This window comes from Dunckerocampus dactyliophorus, chromosome 12, assembly GCF_027744805.1.
Source record: "Dunckerocampus dactyliophorus isolate RoL2022-P2 chromosome 12, RoL_Ddac_1.1, whole genome shotgun sequence".
Lineage (NCBI taxonomy): Eukaryota > Metazoa > Chordata > Actinopteri > Syngnathiformes > Syngnathidae > Dunckerocampus > Dunckerocampus dactyliophorus.
The window spans coordinates 19,857,882-19,881,060 of record NC_072830.1 but is presented as its reverse complement, the minus strand read 5'-3'; the positions used below and the strand labels follow the sequence as shown (position 1 = coordinate 19,881,060).

The window sequence follows — 23,179 nt, the reverse complement described above, 5'->3', positions numbered from 1 at the left end:
TGGAGCTTCCAAGATGGTCCACATTTGCTCTTTTACTTGTCATGTTTGTCGCAAGTGCAGCCAAAGGTAAGAAATCTGGATCCTTTTGACGCTGCTTCAATATGAAACTGTAGTTCATATGGTTATATTGTTGATATTGTTATTTTTATGTAATATTTCTATTTATTTATTGAAAACTGTCAAAGAAATGTATCAATACTAACCCTGTCTTTACTTGGTATTAGACAGAGGTGCAAAATTTACAGTATTTATTCTAGTAGTATTTTTTCTGATTATAAACATGATCAACAAATTAAAGACAAAATCACAAAATCATTTAATGATCTCAAAAAACTTCCAAAATCACAAAAATCATTCAGTGATATTGAAAATTTCCAGTAAAAAGTATCGGTATCAGTGTCGTTATCAATACTGGCCCCTATTAACTTGGGATCTGATTGATACCAAAATTCGCAGTATTTATTCTAGTTGTATTTTATCATGATTATAAGCATTGTCAACAATTTAAAGGCAAAAATCACAATATCATTCAATGATCTTGAAAAATTTCAAGTAAAAAGTATTGGTGTCAGTATCGTTATCAGTACTGGCCCTTTATTTATTTGGTATTGGATCGATACCAAAATTTGCAGTATTTATTCTAGTGGTAATTTATTGTGATTATTATCATGATTAACAAAAGAGCAAAATCACAAACTCATTCAATGATCTTGAAAAATTTCAAGCAAAAGTATCAGTATTAGTATCGCTATCAATATTGACTGTATTTACTTGGTAACGGATCAACACCAAGTATTGCAGTATTTATTCTAGGAGTGTTTTTATTATTATACACTGTGTTCCAATAATAGGATTCTAGTATAACAAACATAAAGGTTTTGGTTTTTCAATGAAATTGAAGGCTGGCATTGTGTCTTTGGGCTCTTTGGATTACTGATATCAGGATATCAGTCTCAGACAACAGTCATAATTAGTTTGCCAGGTGAGCCCAATTAAAAGAAAACTACTTAAAAATGATGTTCACATTATTAATCATGCCACAGATTTCAAGCAATATGGGCCAGCATATCTCAGGTGGCTGAGTCATGTTTTGGATTGGTATCAGTGGGAGAGAGCTGGTAGGCCCTCTATGGTCATTGAAGGTGTGAAAATGACCTCAGCAAAGTATATAGAGTTTCAGTATCAGTTTCAGTATCAGTATCAGTATCAGTGGGAGAGAGCTGGTAGGCCCTCTATGGTCATTGAAGGTGTGAAAATGACCTCAGCAAAGTATGTAGAGTTTCTGACTGACCACTTTCTTCCATGGTACAATATGAAGAACCTTACGTTCTGTAGCAAAATGACCTTCATGCACGACAACTCTCATGTTGCAAAGAATACTTAGTCAAATAGTCAATTACTTAGTCAATTAAAGGCAAAAATCACAAAATCTTTCAATGATCTCGAAAAATTTCAAAAATCACAAACTCATTTGGTGATATTGAACATTTACAGTAAAAAGCATCCGTATCAGTATCATTGTCAATGCCGGCCCTGCATTTCCTTGGTATCAGATTGATACTAAAATTTGCAGTATTTATTCTGGTCGTATTTTATCATGATTATAAACATGATTAACAAATAAATGGCAAAATCACAAACTCATTCAATGATCTTGAAAAATGTACAGTAAAATGGATTGGTGTCAGTGTCGTTATCAATATTGCTAAGTATTTACTTGGTATCGCATCGACACCAAAATTTGCAGTATTTATTCTAGTTGTATTTTATTTAGATTAATAATAGATAATCAGTCTCAACCAATTAAAGGCAAAATCATAAAATCAGGATCTTCAAACTTTTCAAGTATCAGTATTTGTATCAGTAGTGAACCTGTATATACCTGGTATTGGATCGATACCAGAGTTTGCCCACCATTACCCTGTGCTTTGCAGGTGTCTCTTAAGGTGACAAAGCATCAGATTTCTATACACAGAACCTGTGTACGTATTGAGTATCATCTAAAACGTACTAAAATGTGTTGCCAGCTCTGACAGCAGCGTTGGGCAGTATCACGCAGTAAATCAGAGGTGATGATAGTGATGTGCGGTACAAAAGCACATCCACATCATGAAGGCCTGGACAAAGACCAGTCGGCTCGATTCCCTGTTGCGCTTGTAAAACCACTCTGACTCACCTTATCCGCTAAACCTCCTCTGCAAGAAATGCTTTTCGACATTCCAATTCATGATGGATGTGTTCCCTTGCAGTTGAGGAGGAGAACCCAGAGTTTTGGAGATCACAAGCTCAGAAGACTTTGCACACAGCTTTAAACAGGAAGCTGAACACCAACGTGGCCAAGAACATCTTGTTTTTCCTTGGAGACGGTAGGTTACGCAACACAGCCAAGGCGGATTAGGAATTGATGTCTAACCCAGTTACTCGCAAGTCAATGTTTTTGTGTCTCAACATCATTTTTCTTACAACGTAAACCCAACAAGTTGGTTGGGTCGTGTAGAGGAAATACGCCTCCATGAGAAGATGGATTGGCTAGAAAGCCCGTGTGTATTGGTGTGCACGTTAGGTATGGGAATCACAACCTACACAGCAGCTCGTATCCTCAAGGGGCAGCTGCAGAACCGCACAGGAGAGGAGACAGTGATGACCATGGACACCTTTCCCCATGTGGGCTTGGTGAAGGTATCACACACACACACGTGCACACACACATTCACTTTAAGCATATATCAGTGACTAGTGACTTGTAGGACAGCCAATAGCTACTCTTCTTCCGGCTTGTTTCCCTGATTACGGTACTTTTGCTATGTTTGCCCAATCAGCAGATCGTCACTACCACCAAGAGCCTGTCTCAACTCCTTCCTGAAGTCCTCGCAGCAGCTCTCGTTGCTCAACTTCCACTATTTGGTCCTCTGCTCTGTCCTCTGTTCTTTTCCTCTTTTGCGCAGCAAGAGTCATCCTACATGCTGTCATTCTACGCTGTACGCTGTGATGCTCTTCCTTGACAACACTTTACGATCACCAATTTTTTTCAGGTTACATGTTTTGCACAGAATGTAGTCACCTACGTGACTGTTCTCCTCCCTTTTCTGGAAATACTGTAAGTGTTCATCATAGTCATTTCCGTTCGTTTTGCGAAATCTACCACCATCTGTCTTTACATTTCCTGTCCCTAACACCAACCCCATTTCCCTTCCAATCTAGTCCATAATAAAACAGCTTATACCATCCGCCAATACTTCTAGCCTTGCTGTCTTTCCATCTTGTCTCTTGGACACACAATACTGTATATCCATTTTTCTTCTCTCAGTCATGTCCGCTAGCTGTCTACCCTTTCCTTTTAGCGTGTAGAGTCCCTACTCACTGCTGCGTTGCTGCCTTTCCTCATCTACAGTATGTCTCCTCACTCATCACTGTCTTTACTGTCGACCAACAGTAACATACTCTACTTTCTGCTAGCACCCTGTTGGTTGACAGCGGCAGTGGCGGTCATTGTTAACCCGGCTCCTGACCGATCCGGTATGGAAAGCTTTGAAAAGCTTTGATTTGAATATTTGTTTGGCAAAGTTTTACACCGGATGCTCTTCCTCGAGCAACCCGGTCTTGGGACTAGCACTACAAAGTACACTGACGTGTAAGACCTTGTTTATCCATCCATCCATCCATTTTTTGTCATCCCCTGTGGGCAGCAATCTCAGTAGGGAAACTGACCAAAAATGTTGCTCCATGGCCTCAACGAACTGCTCCCACAGTTTTTGCCTCAACCACCGCAGAGGCCGCGAACCACAATTTTGTATTTATAAGTAAATGAAGCCAAAAGAAAGCAAAGCTGCGCATAATACTCAAACACGCCTTAAATGCATGTCATGAAGCGGGAACAGGATGGGTGTTTGCGGAGTGACACTGTCACCTGGTGGTGTTTAATAATGGGTAATCCTGGAACGAAGTAAGTCAAGGAGGTCAAGGAAATGTTGGGCTGGTCGACTTTAAAGGATCTTAATGGGTAAAGGGTAAAGCCAAAACCTATGGACTCTGAGTAAATAAGATTAATGCTGCTTCTTGTGCTTTGCGCAGACCTACAGTGTGGACTTCCAGATCGCAGATAGTGCTGCCACAGCCACTGCATATTTGTGTGGAGTAAAAACCAACCTGAACACCATCGGCGTCAGTGCAGCAGCTCGAAATGGCGTTTGCAGGAGTCAGAAGGGAAATGAAGTCACATCCATCTTGAAGTGGGCCAAGGATGCCGGTAAGGATACCATCAGATGGCATAATTAGGGGTGTCAAATTGATAGATTAATTGCAATTAATTAACTCCAGTCATATTTAGTGCGTTATTTTTTCAATCTCGTTTATCTAATTTTTAATCTCTGACTTTACAGTTTCTGTATGCAAGTTGCCTTCTTCTAAAATCCATTTTTAGGAGTTGGGCTTCTTGTGTTTAAGATGTTGGGGGTGGAAATCAACATTCAGTCACACCCTGATGTGGACGTCGATTGGCTGATTGACTGTTTGGGCTTGTATAGCATCAGCTGATAGGCGCCATTGTAGTTGGGAGGGCAAGGTGAGGAGCAGTGACTTGCAGAAAATGGAGGAGCATTTGAGAGTTGTCGGTCCAATGAATGGGAAATTTACAACTGTGTTGTTATAACCAGAGATCACTGGACCTCAGTTGGTTCAGTGTTCAATACTTGAATTGCTCAGAAAAATGTTTTTCCTGTTTTTTGATGTTTCAACTTCAGACTTGATGTTTTATTCTTATTTTATAATTATTTGGAGATTGATAAAAGAACACAGCAATATTCCCCACCGGTTGTTTGAAACTAAAGGACGCAGGCACCTCTCGGGACTACAGTAATCTCAAACACAGCGGAATGTAATTAGCTAGGACTGCATCTGTTCAAGTCTGTTCAATTTAATTACAGCTCATAATTAATTCATCTCTCCATTTTTTAAATCTCTGGACAGCACTAAGCATAATAACTATGAGGTGTTAATATATGGAAAAGTGGTTGCAGGTTACTGTACTGACACAGAAGAAGCACCTTGAGGCTTATCATGTTACCATGCTATCAGCAGTCATAAATATCTTATGATAAACACACACACACACACACACACACACACACAAAATGTGCAATGACCCTGATCCCTGGACATGCAATGCGTTCAGAGGCGCTGTGAGCCCAGGCGTAACAAAGTACGTTAGTATTTTTTTGTCTTTGGACAATTCTAAGATCCCTATTTAACGCACACTCACTGTTTCACAACATACAGTGGAACCCGTTTATGTTGATGCCTGTCGGACGAGCTGATGTTGAAATAAGCGGTTGTCGACATAACCGAAACCAAAAGTAGCCATTGCGTGCACATTTACTTGGGACTTTGATCAGAGGCATGGGCAGAAGAGCGATAATAAAGGATTTTTTTAACCTACAGCAGTTAGTTGACATGGTTTTCCTGCATTTGCGCTTATTTAGACTTTGATTCTTCTGTTTTCATGTAATATTTTACACTCTTATCTAACAGAGGTAATTTTGTTATATGCTTCAACTACATTGACAATAAAGCTTTCATACACGTGCAAATCTTGTATGCAAACGTAGACTTAAGCGGGCACTTTTTAGTAATACAGTGAAACCTTTGCTAGCATCATTAATCTGTTCCGGAAGCTGATTCCAACTGAAACGTACTCTATCAAATCAATTTTTACCAAAAGAAATAATAATAGGAAAATAATGTTGTACATAAAATAGTAAATCAAAATAATCCGTTCCAGAAAGCCAGAAATGTTAACACCAAACACGTTTATAGTTACAATATATTTATAGTTTTCCATGCAGAAAACAACTCGAAATACATTAAAATGATGAATGAAAGGGATAAATGATTTTACCTTCATTGATAACATGACTGTTGACAAAGACACAATGTGGCAGCGAGATCAATACGGACACCACCTTCGTGTTTTGCTATGAGTTATTTCTTGAATTCAACAGTGTTTCCAGGTACCTGGAACAAGAAATAGAAGAAACAGGGGTGGTCTAATCATTTTTTCATTTTTTTCATTTGAAAGTCTCACCCAGAAACCCTAAAATGACATATTTTTAGGCAAGTCTGTTGGCATTGTGACAACCACACGAGTGCAACATGCTACCCCAGCCACTAGCTATGCCCACAGTGCCAGTAGGAAGTGGTACAGTGACGCCGACATGCCTGCTGCCGCCAAGAGGGACGGCTGCGCTGACATTGCCTCCCAGCTGCTCAATAACACAGACATAGATGTAAGATCATTAACTGTGTAGTATCAGCTAAGTGCTATTTTTGCTGAAGGGAGTGTACGTGCTTCCAGGTGATCATTGGTGGTGGGAGGAAGTACATGACCCCGAGGGGCACCAAGGACCCGGAATACCCCAGAGATTACTCATCCAGGGGTAAAAGACAAGACAAACGTAACCTCATCAGTGAATGGCAAAGCATGAAACTTGGCAAGGTAAAATCCTTTGAAACATAGCAAAAGCAACAAAGACACGTCTCACAAAACTGCAATGGATGAGAGTATGCACTGTACCATAACTATAGAAATGTACAAATGTAAGTGGGACAGTGATTGTATTCAATAATAGGGCAGAAGAGGCCATGCATACTAACTGTAAAGGATGACACAATGTGAGAAAAGCACTTTAAAATAAGTACAGTATGTGTGTCTTGTCCTGTAGGTCGTCCATTACGTATGGAATAAAACCGACTTTGACGCTGTGGACCCTGAAACAACAGACTACCTGATGGGTGAGTTTGTTCTTGGTGTCACAATATTTTTGAACTATTGCTCTACTGCTTGTACTTTTACTAACCTTGACTTCTCTGCTAGAAAGTCATCCGAAATAAGTAAATTAAGTTCCTTTTAAGTTCTTTTGAACAGAGTCTCTTTTCTTGGGGAGCGGGTTTAGGGTCACACTCCTTTAAAAACAACAGAACCCCACACAAGTAGTATTAATTTATCCTCAATTATTGTATTTTCCGGACTAAAAGTCTCAAATGTTTTCATAATTGGTGAAATGGGATGGTGGTTGATTTTTTGGAGACGAACTGAACACACAAATTGAATAATATAGCACATACCTTTTTGTTACTGAATACTTTCTAATGCGCTTGTGCCTTGTCTGTAAGTAATGTGCAACTATAATGATATGGTAGCTGTGCAGATGGGGAAATGTGGTATTTTAGACAGCAGTGTTGTTTAATTAGGACACTAATTATGTCTAGCTTGGAGATTGTAGCTGCTGTGTCTAACTAACCAAACGCACACATATGATTTTCAGTTTATTTTGATTCATCTGTGAATACAAAAATGAAGTTTTGGTGTTGCTACACACCGGGCTGCACCCAGGCGTACTAAAAGAGCCTTCTTTTAGAACATTTATTAAACAGGTATGTTTTTATTACATCAAAATGTGACTTATTTGTGTATTTGTGTAGCTTTAATTTGTGTCCTTGTTGGTGTAAATGTTGTACCCTCCCTCTGTCTTAATCTACACTTGTGAGTTGAATGTCGTTGGGAGCGGTGCACGACACTCCCAAAAAATATGATCTAACAATATGAACAACACAACAACAAACCCCACACATATTTGGGCTGGCTAGTATCACGCTAGTATCGATCTGATACTGATACTACCCCTGGTGTTGCTCAATATTGGGATTCTCAAGTTTGAGCCATCATCACCTTAAAGGAAATCTCTTTGTTTGCTAATCCTCTCAAAGCTTCATGGTCGTTTGGTGTAGTAAAAGTGAATAATGAGGCTAGAGCGTGTTGCGCAATCATTCTGCAATGATTCCATTGCCTTATTCAGTCTCCCTCTCTCCTTCCTCAGCTCTGTTTGAACCAGGTGACCTGCGATATGAAGCAGAGAGGGACCCCAGCATGGACCCATCCATTGTGGAGACCACAGAAAAAGCCATTGGCATCCTCCGCAAAAACCGCAAAGGTTTCTTCCTCCTGGTGGAGGGTGAGGACAAACCTAGCAAATCACTAAATCAGCCAATGTAATCCCCAAGGATGTGGCAGCTTTGCTAACATAGGAAGGAGTAAGTGGTTGCCCCCGATGGATGGATTGAATTATTGATCTTATGATCGTCACAAAGGGACTCACTGTAATGGAGGTTGATGCAAAAATATCAATATGGATTTGCATTTATATTTGGACGACATTCATCACGACAAAGATTTAAAGGAGGTCTTTTGCGCACAACCCCTGACTCCTTAGACAAAGGAACTCACGGTCGCATTCAGTGTCTCCCCAATTTCCTTTAAATAACAAGCGCATGTATGAACATGTATAAATAGAATCAGGCATATGTTCGCCTTCCAATACTTCTACTAGAGAGGAAAGTAAAAACACAAATATTATTATTATTATTACTCTTAAAAATTTTATTAAAAAAATAATGTAATTATGGAAAATATATTTCCCCTCAAAAATATATTAGAGGTGTTCATTTAGCAGGTGTATCTTCATGTGGTGTAGAACTGCACTACATCACAGCGGAAAGTGTTTCTAATATTTCGCCTCTCTCATTAAGCTTAAAGCATTACAACCACATTTCACAGCCAGTATAGTACAAATATACACACTTTCACGTATCGTACTCCCTGTGCAAGGGAGTACAGTACAAGCTTGTTTTTTTATGAGTATTATTTTTATTTTTATTCTGAAAAAACAAATAACCACACAGAAAAAAAGTTGTAACATTATAATGTCTTTAATAATAATAATAATTGATTGCATTTATGCAATGCCTTTCTAGACACCCAAAGCGCTTTACACTGAGAAGCCATTATTAATTCATTCTGGAGTAAAATGACAGAAATGTGGCTGCAAACGGCCTTTGCAACCATCACCAAACATTCATTTACATTTATTTAGTGTGGGCTGCACTGGAGGCGAGGTGGGTGAAGTGTCTTGCCCACGGACACAACAGCAGCGACTGTGATTAATGGAAGCTGTGTTGGAATTGCCAACCCTCTGGTTTCTGAACGCCCGGCTCTAAACTCCTGAGCTGCTCCCATTCAAGTAAACAGAAATATCAATTGAAATTCACTGGTACTTCCGTGACAAGTCATTTTTCCAGTCGGAAATAATGTAAATCCAATAAATCCATTCCAGACACCCAAAAATATGAACAAAAAATAAAGCTGATAGAGAATAATCATAGTTTTACATGCAGAAAACAATACAAAATAATTATGAGTGGCGAATGAAATGAATAAATGAACATTTACCATCATTTTTTTTACCTTTACTGAAGACTCTTGTTTGCAAAGGTGGTAAGGAGCAAAGAAGGAAGTCTAGTGCACTAGACGCTGCTGTGCACTAAAGATGTGCCTTGCACAGAACTTGAGATTTATTGAGTATTTCAGTAGAAGTAACTTACCGCAGTGCCCCACTGGGATCCAATATCCTTTTAAAAGCCCCTGAAATAAGGGACCGCTTTAAATGTCTTTTATTTTTGCACATCGTTGAGACACCAACGTGACTGCGACTCTGTTCTCAGGGGGTCGTATTGACCAGGCTCACCATGACGGCCGAGCATACATGGCGCTTCACGAGACAGTGGCTTTGGACAATGCCATTGCCAAGGGCCTTGAACTCACCAACGAGGAGGAGACGCTCACTGTTGTGATGGCTGACCATTCTCACCCGTTTACCTTCAATGGATACCCATTTCGAGGACAAAGCATCCTGGGTAGTTATTAGCAAATTGATGCTGATTGTGGAAATTAGTAGGGACTCCGAAGAGAGTCAGGTAAATCGGCGGTTCCCAATCACTGTGCCGTGATCATCAGGTGTGCCGCTGGAAATGATCCAATTTTACATCATCTTTTGGAGTTCAGGGTAGTTTTTAACATTTTTATGTACTTTTGTGTTTGCCTCTGCACATCTCACCTTAAAATTGACTCGGTTGGTTTCCATTTATTCAGTCCAGCTTCACGTGTGTGACTGTACAGTTGTTTTCTTGTTTTGACATCATGTATGAACACGCTGGGCCTAAAATCAACCAAAAATCGAAAATTTGAGTAGGGAAAACACGCATAATGAACCACTCTCATTACTTGGAATGCCAATATAATTCAAACGCTTTAGCAAACAGCTAAGATAAACATAGTCAGATAGAATAGTGTATTATTTATTTGTTGAAAATGAATTACATTTTTTCTACAATGTATGTTTTTTTCAAAGTGTATTTACAAACTTTAAGGACACCCTGTATGCGTGTACCTTGGCAATATATTGCATTAATGATATTTTATTCCCGCCATTACTTCATATACATGCTACATACCATCATCAGCCCTTTGAAACGTATATTGACTGAGTCTTGGTGCCATTTCCTGTTCTGTTCCTGTTTCACCATCCTCCTCCTCTTCTTCCTAATCATCCTCCTCCTCCCAGCGGTGCGGCAGTGATTAATGTGCTTGTGAAACTCTGAGCTCTTCATCAACAAGGAGACCAGGCGGGCTAATGGCCCGTGGCTGAAGAGAAAAACTGTTTAACCCAGCACGCTTTAGACCCCAGCGGCACCCCAGGGAGCCTGAATAGGCATCTTTGAGTGTGTGTTTTTCCGCACCTATGTTCATGTGTGAGAAGAAACATAAGTACATAAAAAGGAGCTGAACAGCATTTAATGAGGATGGTTTTTTTTGTATTTCTCAGGTAAATCTCCATTGTGGGCCAAAGACATGTTGCCTTACACCACGCTCATGTACGGCAATGGACCTGGACACAAAATCACCAACGGCACGCGCCCTGACATCCGCAATGTTGACACAAGTGAGATGCATGTCGTACGACAGTTAGTGTGTCGGGTAACATTCTGTGCTCGCCTCTTTGTCTGGTGTGGCCAAGGATAGATAAGATGGTTTCGGTGTTTAAAAAGACAACTACAGCCACCTTTCCAATTACCCTTACCTTGCCCTTCACTTGAATACCTGCCGGTATGATTGATCTTTTTATTATTGCTGTCCTAATCAAAGAACAATAAACTGGCCCTGCATTTAGAACAAAAGAGAAAGAACGACCGCTGTTCCTGGACTGTTAAGTCCAGAAGTATTAGGAGCATACATACAGTATACATCCAGACTATACTGTATATGTCGCTGCGGACTACAAGTCACATTAGGCATGAAAATGCGTCATGAAGAGGAAAAAAAACAAAAGTCGCACTGGACTGCAGGTGACATTTAGGATGGAGCTATCATTACAGTAGAGCGAGCTTTTTATTTTTAGCAACATTAAACTCACAAGAGCTCGCTGCAAGCTACACAAACTGAAATAAGTGACATTTTATTAAAAATATATGGATTCAATCAAAACAAAACTGTGGCAAGAAGCAGGGTACGCCCTGGACTGGTCACCAGCCAATCAGAGGGCACATAGATACAAACAACTGCAAGTAAACACATTTATTAAAAACATTTTGCAAAAAAAACCCCAAATAACAAGCTTACAGCTTTTTTCCTTATTTTTACTGAATTACGCTTGAATATTATAACCCTTTTTAATTTGTATGGATGACATACCAGCTCATACATTCGTAAGATGGAAGTGAAATTCACCAACTTCCCTTTGAGACGACACATTCTGCTTGTCCAGTTACAGTGATGGTCATGTCAGCTGTTTTAAAGGCTCCAGGCTCCTCACATTTTCAAAATACGGGTTCAATGAATTTCTAATGTACAAATATAACATTTTCATTATTTATATGGCTTCAGATTGCAAAAAAAAAAATTGAAGGCACAAAAATAGAGCTGTGAATCCACACAACATCAACAAAACATTACACAAAAACTGCATCCAGGTAACAGTTAACCTGGATGCAGGTTGTTCTCTAAATTTGGGACATTTGAATTTACATTTGGCTGTGTAATGTTTTGTTGATGTTGTGTGCATTCACAGTAAATAGTTGCAAATTTAGAAATAATACACACAATCAGACTGGACCTTCTTGTCTAATTGAGTTGAGTGCGTTCAAAATGTTTTTTTTTTTGCAATCTGAAGCCATATAAATAATGAAAATTTTATATATGTATATTAGAAATTCATTTAACTAGTATTCTGAAAATCTGAGGAGCATGGATCCGAACCAAAAGAACCGGTTCCTTTAATTTTGTTTCCTGCTGCTCATTTTCTCAATCATCTGTCGGCACATCAAATATTTCAAAAATCCCATCCTAAGGCATTATTACATACAATATTGATTTATTATTATTATTATTTTTTTTACAGAAACGAAGGACTATGTCCAGCTGTCAGCAGTTCCCACAGACTCCGCTACCCACAGTGGTGAGGATGTGGCAGTGCTTGCCCGTGGACCCATGGCCCACCTCTTCCACGGTGTCCAGGAGCAGAACTACATTGCCCATGCCATGGCCTATGCTGCGTGCGTGGGCGCAGACTTGAGACACTGTCGAGGACAGACCACTCCGCCTTTTGCTTACACCACCTTCGATGCGAACAACAAGGCCGGGGGAGCCCACAGGCCAACAGTATTGATCAGTGGCCTCCTCAGTACATTACTGGCCTTTAAAGTGCTGATTTAATGTCCCCTTACAGTGATGTCACTCCAGATGCTTTCGTCTGTTTCTATGTACAGTGTCCTTGGTTTCCTTGAAAGGCGCTTCCAAGAAAATGCATTATTATTATACGGTGCTACTATTCGGTGAAGTGGGTAGCGATATAATGGATGTCTCCTGTCAGACAGACTGTGTCATAAAGACAATACTGCCAATCAAGTATTTGTTGAAAAATGTTTGTTTTTTGAGATGATAATATTCATAAACCATATGGGAAAAGTTTCAGGATCCACTTGCTACCCAATTAGTCAGATGGACAATGAATCCTAATTATCCGTCTTGTAAAAACACTAAAGCACCCCGCTGACGTTTGAAACCCAAAGGGATCATTTTCATGAAATAGAGGTCAGTTTATGTCGTCATCGTTATTGCTTGCGTGTTTTTGCAAACGCAGATTTGTGGTTATGTCAAAATCAATAAGAACAAATGAAGAGGGCTGGGAGGGACAACAGGAAAGGAACTGCCGCTTACCTTCAAGTCTTCAGCGTAGGACCAGAGGTCCTTCTTCTTTCGTGGTAGACTTCTCAGCTGTTCTTCCTGCAACGAACAAAATACCCCCCAGCTTATGGACAAACACCACATCTACTACCTTATACCTCTGACCGAAGTCACAAGTACACTCCCCTCCTAAAGGTTGGGAGCACCTGCAGGGGTCAAAGGTGCAAGCAATGGCTATTTTTGGATATCCCGACAACCATTAATGTCGACATAGGCCAATCCAAGGGATGTCGACTTAAACAGGTTGCACTACAGGTATATTTGACATGTATTTACAGAGCATGTGCATGACACCTGCATTGATACAATCCAGTATTGTCATCATGACACAAACGACATGTGCAGATGAGTGCAACAAGCTGGACCTCCATGTTATGTGGGGCTAATTGAGGCTGCTGCGAGCCTGATGACATTACCACCGGCAGACGGTTAATAATGCAAAATATTTAAAGACCACCTATTTTTATCTTTGGGTGACAGATTATGGTAATTATTTTGGATGTGTGCTGGGGTTCAGAGTTGATCAAACCTGATTTCCATTTGCCTTGGACTCATTTAGACGAGCTGCAGGCTGTCATTTCGTTCCATACAATGGACCTGCTCTCATTTTTTTGCACACACTCAGTCAAGACTCACAGATCTGATAAGCAGACTGAGGCCACATACTTCATGTCATGATATGGGACAGATACTCTTGACACATAGTATCTCATTTCGAGACAGCGCCGTATTTTCCGAACTATAAATCACTCCAGAGTATATGTCGCATTGGTCAAAAATGCGTCATGAGACGAAGCCAGAGGAATATTTACACCAACAAGAACACAAACTAAAGCTACAAAAGCTGAAAAAAGATTTTTTTTTTACAAGTACAGTATATGATACAATAAAAACATCAGAATGTTCTCAAAGAACACACTTTTAACACATGACATGACGCATGGACGGATAAGACACCATCATCCCTCTTTTGTTGCACTTCATTGGTTCCAGACCTGACTGTGATAAATTAATTTCCGCTAAGTAGGATTCCTTATTTATTTCTTAGAGCACAGAAAAACAACCTTTTAAGTACCTTTTAAGACTATTAGAGCACTCTCAACATACAGTAGACAGAATATTATTATGGCTTTTCTACATAGAAAATAAGACATAACATAGACTCACACATGCTAGCATTGGGGGAGTTCCTTGTTTCTTTTTTATTTAACTTCTTGAGGTTTTTAACTTTCATTGCCAACCTTGACAACAATATTGGCGTGCTCAATTCCAAAACTTTTCCGGTCCGGGAGGTTGACCAAACCCCTCAAAAAACATTCATCGGGGGTCCCGGCAGGACTCAAAGATGACAAAAAACCCAACTTTTCAGAGGGGTCGATTTTCGCCCGTTTATTCACTGTCACAAAATCGCATTTTTTCGAGTTGCTGAAACAACACTTTTCCTGCCCGGTAGGCGGGCCAAACCCCCCAAACATTCATCGGGGGTCCCGGCAGGACTCAAAGATGGCAAAAAAACCAAACTTTTCCGAGAAGACAGTTTCACTGTCGCGAAATCGCATTTTTTCAAGTTGCTGAAACGACACTTTTCCGGGCAAGGAGGTGGGCCAAACCCCCCAAACATTCATCGGGGGTCCCGGCAGGACTCAAAGATGGCAAAAAACCCAACTTTTCCGAGGCGTCAATTTTCGCCCGTTTTTTCAGTGCCGGCGCGAAATCGCATTTTTTCGAGTTGCTGAAACGACACTTTTCCGGGCCGGGAGGTGGGCCAAACCCCCCAAACATTCATCGGGGGTCCCGGCAGGACTCAAAGATGGTAAAAAACCCAACTTTTCCGAGGGGTCGATTTTCGCCCGTTTTTTCAGTGCAGGCACTGTCGCGAAATCACATTTTTTTGAGTTGCTGAAATGACACTTTTCCAGACCGGGAGGTGGCCCAAACCCCCCAAACATTCATCGGGGGTCCCGGCAGGACTCAAAGATCGCAAAAAACCCAACTTTTCCGAGGAGTCGATTTTCGCCCGTTTTTACCGTGCCAGCACTGTCGCGAAATTGCATTTTTTCAAGTGGCTGAAACAACACATTTCCCGCCCGGTAGGCGGGCCAAACCCCCCAAACATTAATCGGGGGTCCCGGCAGGACTCAAAGATTGCACAAAACCCAACTTTTCCGAGGGGTCAATTTTCGCCCGTTTTTTCAGTGTCGCGAAAACGCATTTTTTCAACTTGTTGAAACGACACTTTTCCAGGCAGGGAGGTGGGCCAAACCCCCCAAACATTCATCGGGGGTCCCGGCAGGACTCAAAGATGGCAAAAAACCCAACTTTTCCGAGGGGTCGATTTTCACCCGTTTTTTCAGGCCAGCACTGTCGCGAAATCGCATTTTTTCGAGTTGCTGAAACGACACTTTTCCGGGCCAGGAGATGGCCCAAACCCCCCAAACATTAATCGGGGGTCCTGGCAGGACTCAAAGATGGCAAAAAACCCAACTTTTCCGAGGGGTCAATTTTCACCCGTTTTTTCAGTGCCAGCACTGTCGCGTAAACGCATTTTTTCAACTTGTTGAAACGACACTTTTCCGGGCAGGGAGGTGGGCCAAACCCCCCAAACATTCATCGGGGGTCCCGGCAGGACTCAAAGATGGTAAAAAACCCAACTTTTCCGAGGGGTCGATTTTCGCCCGTTTTTTCAGTGCCGGCACTGTCGCGTAAACGCATTTTTTCAACTTGTTGAAACGACACTTTTCCGGGCAGGGAGGTGGGCCAAACCCCCCAAACATTCATCGGGGGTCCCGGCAGGACTCAAAGATGGTAAAAAACCAAACTTTTCCGAGGGGTCGATTTTCGCCCGATTTTCAGTGCTGGCGCGAAATCGCATTTTTTCGAGTTGCTGAAACGACACTTTTCCGGGCCGGGAGGTGGGCCAAACCCCCCAAACATTCATCGGGGGTCCCAGCAGGACTCAAAGATGGCAAAAAACCCAACTTTTCCGAGGGGTCGATTTTCGCCCGTTTTTTCAGTGCCGGCACTGTCGCGAAATCGCATTTTTTCGAGTTGCTGAAACGACACTTTTCCGGGCCAGGAGATGGGCCAAACCCCCCAAACATTTATCGGGGGTCCCAGCAGGACTCAAAGATGGTAAAAAACCCAACTTTTCCGAGGCGTCAATTTTCGCCCGTTTTTTCAGTGCCGGCGCGAAATCGCATTTTTTCGAGTTCCTGAAACGACACTTTTCCGGGCCAGGAGATGGGCCAAACCCCCCAAACATTAATTGGGGGTCCCGGCAGGACTCAAAGATGGCAAAAAACCCAACTTTTCCGAGGGGTCGATGTTCACTCGTTTTTTCAGTGCCGGCGCGAAATCGCATTTTTTTGAGTTGCTGAAACGACACTTTTCCGGGCCGGGAGGTGGGCCAAACCCCCCAAACATTCATCGGGGGTCCCGGCAGGACTCAAAGATGGCAAAAAACCCAACTTTTCCGAGGGGTCGATTTTCGCCGTTTTTTCAGTGTCGCGAAATCGCATTTTTTCAACTTGTTGAAACGACACTTTTCCGGGCAGGGAGGTGGGCCAAACCCCCCAAACATTCATCGGGGGTCCCGGCAGGACTCAAAGATCGCAAAAAACCCAACTTTTCCGAGGGGTCGATTTTCGCCCGTTTTTTCAGTGCCAGCACTGTCGCGAAATCGCATTTTTTCGAGTTGCTGAAACGACACTTTTCCGGGCCAGGAGATGGGCCAAACCCCCCAAACATTAATCGGGGGTCCCGGCAGGACTCAAAGATCGCAAAAAACCCAACTTTTCCGAGGCGTCAATTTTCGCCCGTTTTTTCAGTGCCGGCGCGAAATCGCATTTTTTCGAGTTGCTGAAACGACACTTTTCCGGGCCGGGAGGTGGGCCAAACCCCCCAAACATTAATTGGGGGTCGCGGCAGGACTCAAAGATCGCAAAAAACCCAACTTTTCCGAGGAGTCGATTTTCGCCCGTTTTTTCAGTGCTGGCGCGAAATTGCATTTTTTTGAGTTGCTGAAACGACACTTTTCCGGGCCGGGAGGTGGGCCAAACCCCCCAAACATTCATCGGGGGTCCCGGCAGGACTCAAAGATGGCAAAAAACCCAACTTTTCCGAGGGGTCGATTTTCGCCCGTTTTTTCAGTGCCAGCACTGTCGCGAAATCGCATTTTTTCGAGTTGCTGAAACGACACTTTTCCGGGCCAGGAGATGGGCCAAACCCCCCAAACATTAATCGGGGGTCCTGGCAGGACTCAAAGATGGCAAAAAACCCAACTTTTCCGAAGGGTCGATTTTCGCCCGTTTTTTCAGTGCCGGCACTGTCGCGAAAACGCATTTTTTCAACTTGTTGAAACGACACTTTTCCGGGCAGGGAGGTGGGCCAAACCCCCCAAACATTCATCGGGGGTCCCGGCAGGACTCAAAGATTGTAAAAAACCCAACTTTTCCGAGGGGTCGATTTTCGCCCGTTTTTTCAGTGCAGGCACTGTCGCGAAATCACATTTTTTTGAGTTGCTGAAATGACACTTTTCCAGACCGGGAGGTGGCCCAAACCCCCCAAACATTCATCGGGGGTCCCGGCAGGACTCTAAGATCGCAAAAAACCCAACTTTTCCGAGGAGACGATTTTCGCCTGTTTTTACCGTGCCAGCACTGTCGCGAAATCGCATTTTTTCAAGTGGCTGAAACAACACATTTCCCGCCCGGTAGGCGGGCCAAACCCCCCAAACATTCATCGGGGGTCCCGGCAGGACTCAAAGATTGCACAAAACCCAACTTTTCCGAGGGGTCGATTTTCGCCCGTTTTTTCAGTGCCGGCACTGTCGCGTAAACGCATTTTTTCAACTTGTTGAAACGACACTTTACCGGGCAGGGAGGTGGGCCAAACCCCCCAAACATTCATTGGGGGTCCCGGCAGGACTCAAAGATGGCAAAAAACCCAACTTTTCCGAGGGGTCGATTTTCGCCCGTTTTTTCAGTGCCGGCACTGTCGCGAAATCGCATTTTTTCAAGTGGCTGAAACAACACATTTCCCGCCCGGTAGGCAGGCCAAACCCCCCAAACATTAATCGGGGGTCCCGGCAGGACTCAAAGATTGCACAAAACCCAACTTTTCCGAGGGGTCGATTTTCGCCCGTTTTTTCAGTGCTGGCGCGTAAACGCATTTTTTCAACTTGTTGAAACGACACTTTTCCGGGCCGGGAGGTGGGCCAAACCCCCCAAACATTCATCGGGGGTCCCGGCAGGACTCAAAGATGGTAAAAAAACCCAACTTTTTCGAGGGGTCGATTTTCGCCCGATTTTCAGTGCTGGCGCGAAATCGCATTTTTTCGAGTTGCTGAAACGACACTTTTCCGGGCCGGGAGGTGGGCCAAACCCCCCAAACATTCATACCCCCCAAACATTCATCGGGGGTCCCGGCAGGACTCAAAGATCGCAAAAAACCCAACTTTTCCGAGGGGTCGATTTTCGCCGTTTTTTCAGTGTCGCGAAATCGCATTTTTTCAACTTGTTGAAACGACACTTTTCCGGGCAGGGAGGTGGGCCAAACCCCCCAAACATTCATCGGGGGTCCCGGCAGGACTCAAAGATGGCAAAAAACCCAACTTTTCCGAGGGGTCAATTTTTGCCCGTTTTTTCAGTGCCATCACTGTCGCGAAATTGCATTTTTTCGAGTTGCTGAAACGACACTTTTCCGGGCCAGGAGATGGGCCAAACCCCCCAAACATTAATCGGGGGTCCCGGCAGGACTCAAAGATGGTAAAAAACCCAACTTTTCCGAGGCGTCAATTTTCGCCCATTTTTTCAGTGCCGGCGCGAAATCGCATTTTTTCGAGTTGCTGAAACGACACTTTTCCGGGCCGGGAGGTGGGCCAAACCACCCAAACATTCATCGTGGGTCCCGGCAGGACTCAAAGATGGCAAAAAACCCCAACTTTTCCGAGGGGTCGATTTTCACAGTTTTTTTCAGTGACGGCACTGTCGCGAAATCGCATTTTTTCAACAGTTTGAAACGACATTTTTCTCGGCCGCGGGGTGGGCCAAACCCTCCAAACATTCATCGGGGGTCCCGGCAGGACTCAAAGATCGCAAAAAACCCAACTTTTCCGAGGGGTCAAAAAGCATTTTTTCAACTTGTTGAAACGACAATTTTTCCGGGCCGGGAGGCGGGCCAAACCCCCCAAACATTCATCGGGGGTCCCAGCAAGACTCAAAGATGGCAAAAAACCCAACTTTTCCGAGGGGTCGATTTTTGCCCGTTTTTTCAGTGCCGGCACTGTCGCGAAAACGCATTTTTTCAACTTGTTGAAACGACACTTTTCCGGGCAGGGAGGTGGGCCAAACCCCCCAAACATTCATTGGGGGTCCCGGCAGGACTCAAAGATCGCAAAAAACCCAACTTTTCCGAGGAGTCGATTTTCGCCCGTTTTTTCAGTGCTGGCGCAAAATCGCATTTTTTTGAGTTGCTGAAACGACACTTTTCCGGGCCGGGAGGTGAGCCAAACCCCCCAAACATTAATCGGGGGTCCCGGCAGGACTCAAAGATGGCAAAAAAACCCAACTTTTCCGAGAGGTCAATTTTTGCCCGTTTTTTCAGTGCCGGCACTGTCGCGAAATCGCATTTTTTCAAGTTGCTGAAACGACACTTTTCCGGCACAGGAGGTGGGCCAAACTCCCCAAACATTCATCGGGGGTCCTGGCAGGACTCAAAGATGGCAAAAAACCCAACTTTTCCAAGAGGTCGATTTTTGCCCGTTTTCACAGTGCCGGCACTGTTGCGAAATCGCATTTTTTCAAGTTGCTGAAACAACAGTTTTCCCGCCCGGTAGGCGGGCCAAAACCCCCAAACATTAATCGGGGGTCCCGGCAGGACTCAAAGAGGGCAAAAAACCCAACTTTTCCGAGGGGTCGATTTTCGCCCGTTTTTTCAGTGCCGGCACTGTCGCGAAATCGCATTTTTTCAAGTTGCTGAAACAACACTTTTCTCATCCAGGAGGTTGACCAAACCCCGCAAACATTCATTGGGGGTGAATCTGTAGTTCTTTGCTAACTTAACACAGATACGCCACAAGTCTAAAAAATATAAACACAGAACAAGTTTTTATCGTTTCATGATTCTATTTTATGTGCATAAAACATTTCTCAATACATACAGTCATCCCTCGCTACATCACGGTTCGAACATTGTTCCCTTACTCTCTCGCGTTTTTAAAAAATATAACAATTAATAAATGATTGCCGTTTTGTGTTTGACTACAGTATTTTATTCGTTAAAAAAAGATTCATATTTAAGCAAATGTTACATATTCTTGGCCTAATTTAAGCGTTTTCAAGCATAAAAATGTTCTAAATGAACTAAAAGGAAAATACATTTTAAGGCTCTACAAAACGGCGACTACACTGGCCACTAGGTGTCACTAGTAACACACTTCAGACTTGATCGCCAAAAACAGGCTCTTATTGTTTCAAGCACATTAATAACATAATCGTTATAATAATAATAGTCATCATCATCATAATAATAACATGGGCGACTGCTGTGGCCGTACGCCAGCTAACTATCCACGCGACCAGAAGACATTTATCGAAACACACACGAGCACGAGTCTTATTTATGTCTTAAGGCTTATTTTCTCTGATGATATCTACAATATTGGGTGATGTGACTGTAAAGGTGATTACAGGGGTGTTATTTCATGTTAGAAGGATCTAATGGTAAAAAATGTATTCAGAAAGTCATAAACAGGTTTTCTCTGCTGTAACTATGAAAATATTTCGTTCAATAATATTGAATCCCACTTTGTGGAAAGTCACTTCTCCTGGTCGTGTCTGGAACCATTTAACCACAATAAACGAGGGATTACCGTACTCGAGAATGTTGTGAAGAGTGATAAGATGAATTGCAAAGTCCCTCTATGTCATGAAAATGAATTTAACCCCATAAACACAATTTCCAATGCATTTCAGCCCTGTCACAGAAGGACCAGTTGACATCATGTCAGTGGTTCTCTTGTTAACATAGATAGATTAATCTGTCATGCTGATTGATTTAGAATAACAGACTGGAAGCTTGGTATCTTTGTTCTTCCTTTTACCCGTGGTTACCTGCAAGGAAACACATGCAGTCATCATTGCCACACATTCTGTGGGGATACCTGTTGGAGAGAGTGCACTGCAGCAACCCACAGACCATTGAAGCCCTGAAGAAAAACATCCGTCAGGAAATTCGGAGAATCCCTCTTGAGATGTGTGGCCATGTCATCCCAAACTTCAATGTGCGTGTTGCAGCTGTAATCCACAGAAGAGGAGCACGGAATGAACATGTCATCAGTTATTGAACTGTGTAGAAAACAAGAGACAAAGTGGGAAAACATTGGTATCAAATGTTACTTTGATGCTTCTGTTACAAATCTGGAAATACAATTTTTGAATACGCTCTCATTTCAAAAACTTGCGTGTACGATTAAAAAGTGGTAACCTTTTATTGGCCTACCCTGTATGTTCAGCTTCTTAGAGTATATTGAATATTCAACCTTTTTCTGCCTGTGAAATCCAACAGGCAAAGTCCCATTCATGTGGGGAAGAGTACACAGTATGTATAGCATATATGTGCTTGGTGGTGGATCAGTGAGTCATGAAACGCATGCCCTAAGCACTGATTTAGGCTTTCATCGTCTATTCCGCAAGCATCATCATTCTCTTTGGGGATGCATTTTAAAAAGCACTCTGGATCAGCTCTTCTGCACCAGATAATGGGCACTGTGGAGGAGCGGCCACTGTTAGTCGATGAGTTGTGGTGGGCGGAAAGAGAAGATGTAGGGAGAATAAAAATGCTTCTGCCACAGTGGACCTCACAGTAGTCCCCTTTTGCTCTTTTTCATTCTCCACCCATTCACACGCTGTAATATATCTATCTATATGCTGTATATACAGTTTATATATTGTACATATAAACATATAAAACACTTACTTGTAGAGACACTATCAATATTTATCACTTGGAGGATGAATTAACATAGAACTGCAACATTGGGTCATGCTGATGATGGAGGGGTCGATCCAAATATTGATAATAAGGGTAACGTCAGTATCAGATTGATACTATCCATCCATCCATATTCTATGCCGCTTATCCTCACTAGGGTCTCTGGGGTGTGCTGGAGCTTATCCCAGCTGACTTCGGGCAAGAGGCGGGGTACACCCTGGACTGGTCGCCAATCAATCGCAGGGCAAGATTGATACTAGACTGATACTAGTGTGATTATAATTTCCATCTCAGTTGTCATACGCTGAAACATTGCACGTAATAAAGTCATCTGTTTGCCCGTGTATTTTGCCCAAACAGATCATCTGATGCTTTGGTGACTCAGTCGCTGTGCTATTTTAAACTCAATACGACTGCAACATTTTTTTCTTGTTGATTGTACATATTGTATATACTATATATTCCTTTTTTTATGGAATGTTATGTAAAATTACTAACAAAACCAAGGTACCATGAAACCAGGAAACCCGGTAACGTAAACGCTAGTAATAAAACCAAAATACAAAAGTACAAAACACAAGTAGCTATCGGTACCTCATTTGGGTGCTAAATGAATGCAGACTCAGCCACCTGCAACACATGCTTGAAGGTGATATTGCACAAGTAACATCTTGTAAGTAATGTAACGTCTCAAAAAGGAACAGAGTCTGACACGCTTTTTAAACTTTGTCGTCAGCCTTAGCACGCCAACAGCAGTGCTCAATTCCAACACGGTAAACTTTGTGTATGAATTGTGTGTCTATTATGAGTTTCTGCTCGAATAAATTAAATTACTATTCTGTTCAACTTGCATTTCATAAAATTTCCCATTGTTTTTAGACAAAATTAGTCTGTTTTCCTTTTTTAAGTACCGGTCGGGCACCATTTAAGAACCGGCACCATTTCAAAAGTACTGATTTGGCACCGGTATCAGATATCATGCAATACCGATACACCAACCTAGGTACGACTGTATTAAGAAAGAAATTGTGAGATTCTTGAAATATTTCACTCTCCGTG

At 42.4% G+C, this 23,179-nt stretch overlaps 1 protein-coding gene across 1 annotated transcript; it reads left to right on the top strand.

Moving 5' to 3' along the window:
- On the top strand, positions 1–12,620 carry alp3 (alkaline phosphatase 3). The gene is made up of 11 exons (XM_054794320.1): positions 1–66; positions 2,250–2,366; positions 2,564–2,679; positions 4,072–4,246; positions 6,109–6,281; positions 6,350–6,490; positions 6,717–6,786; positions 7,872–8,006; positions 9,553–9,744; positions 10,713–10,829; positions 12,285–12,620. The coding sequence occupies exons 1-11, from the start codon at positions 42–44 to the stop codon at positions 12,596–12,598; spliced, it is 1,575 nt and encodes a 524-aa protein (XP_054650295.1). The 5' UTR covers positions 1–41; the 3' UTR covers positions 12,599–12,620.
- Positions 12,621–23,179: the final 10,559 nt, after the last annotated feature.

Excerpts from the sequence above, each read along its gene's own strand:
- alp3 (XM_054794320.1), top strand. The coding sequence starts at position 42 with ATGTTTGTCGCAAGTGCAGCCAAAG. Across the intron at positions 4,247-6,108 it reads GAAGTGGGCCAAGGATGCCG|GCAAGTCTGTTGGCATTGTG; the intron begins GTAAGGATACCA and ends ACATATTTTTAG. Across the intron at positions 8,007-9,552 it reads TTTCTTCCTCCTGGTGGAGG|GGGGTCGTATTGACCAGGCT; the intron begins GTGAGGACAAAC and ends CTCTGTTCTCAG.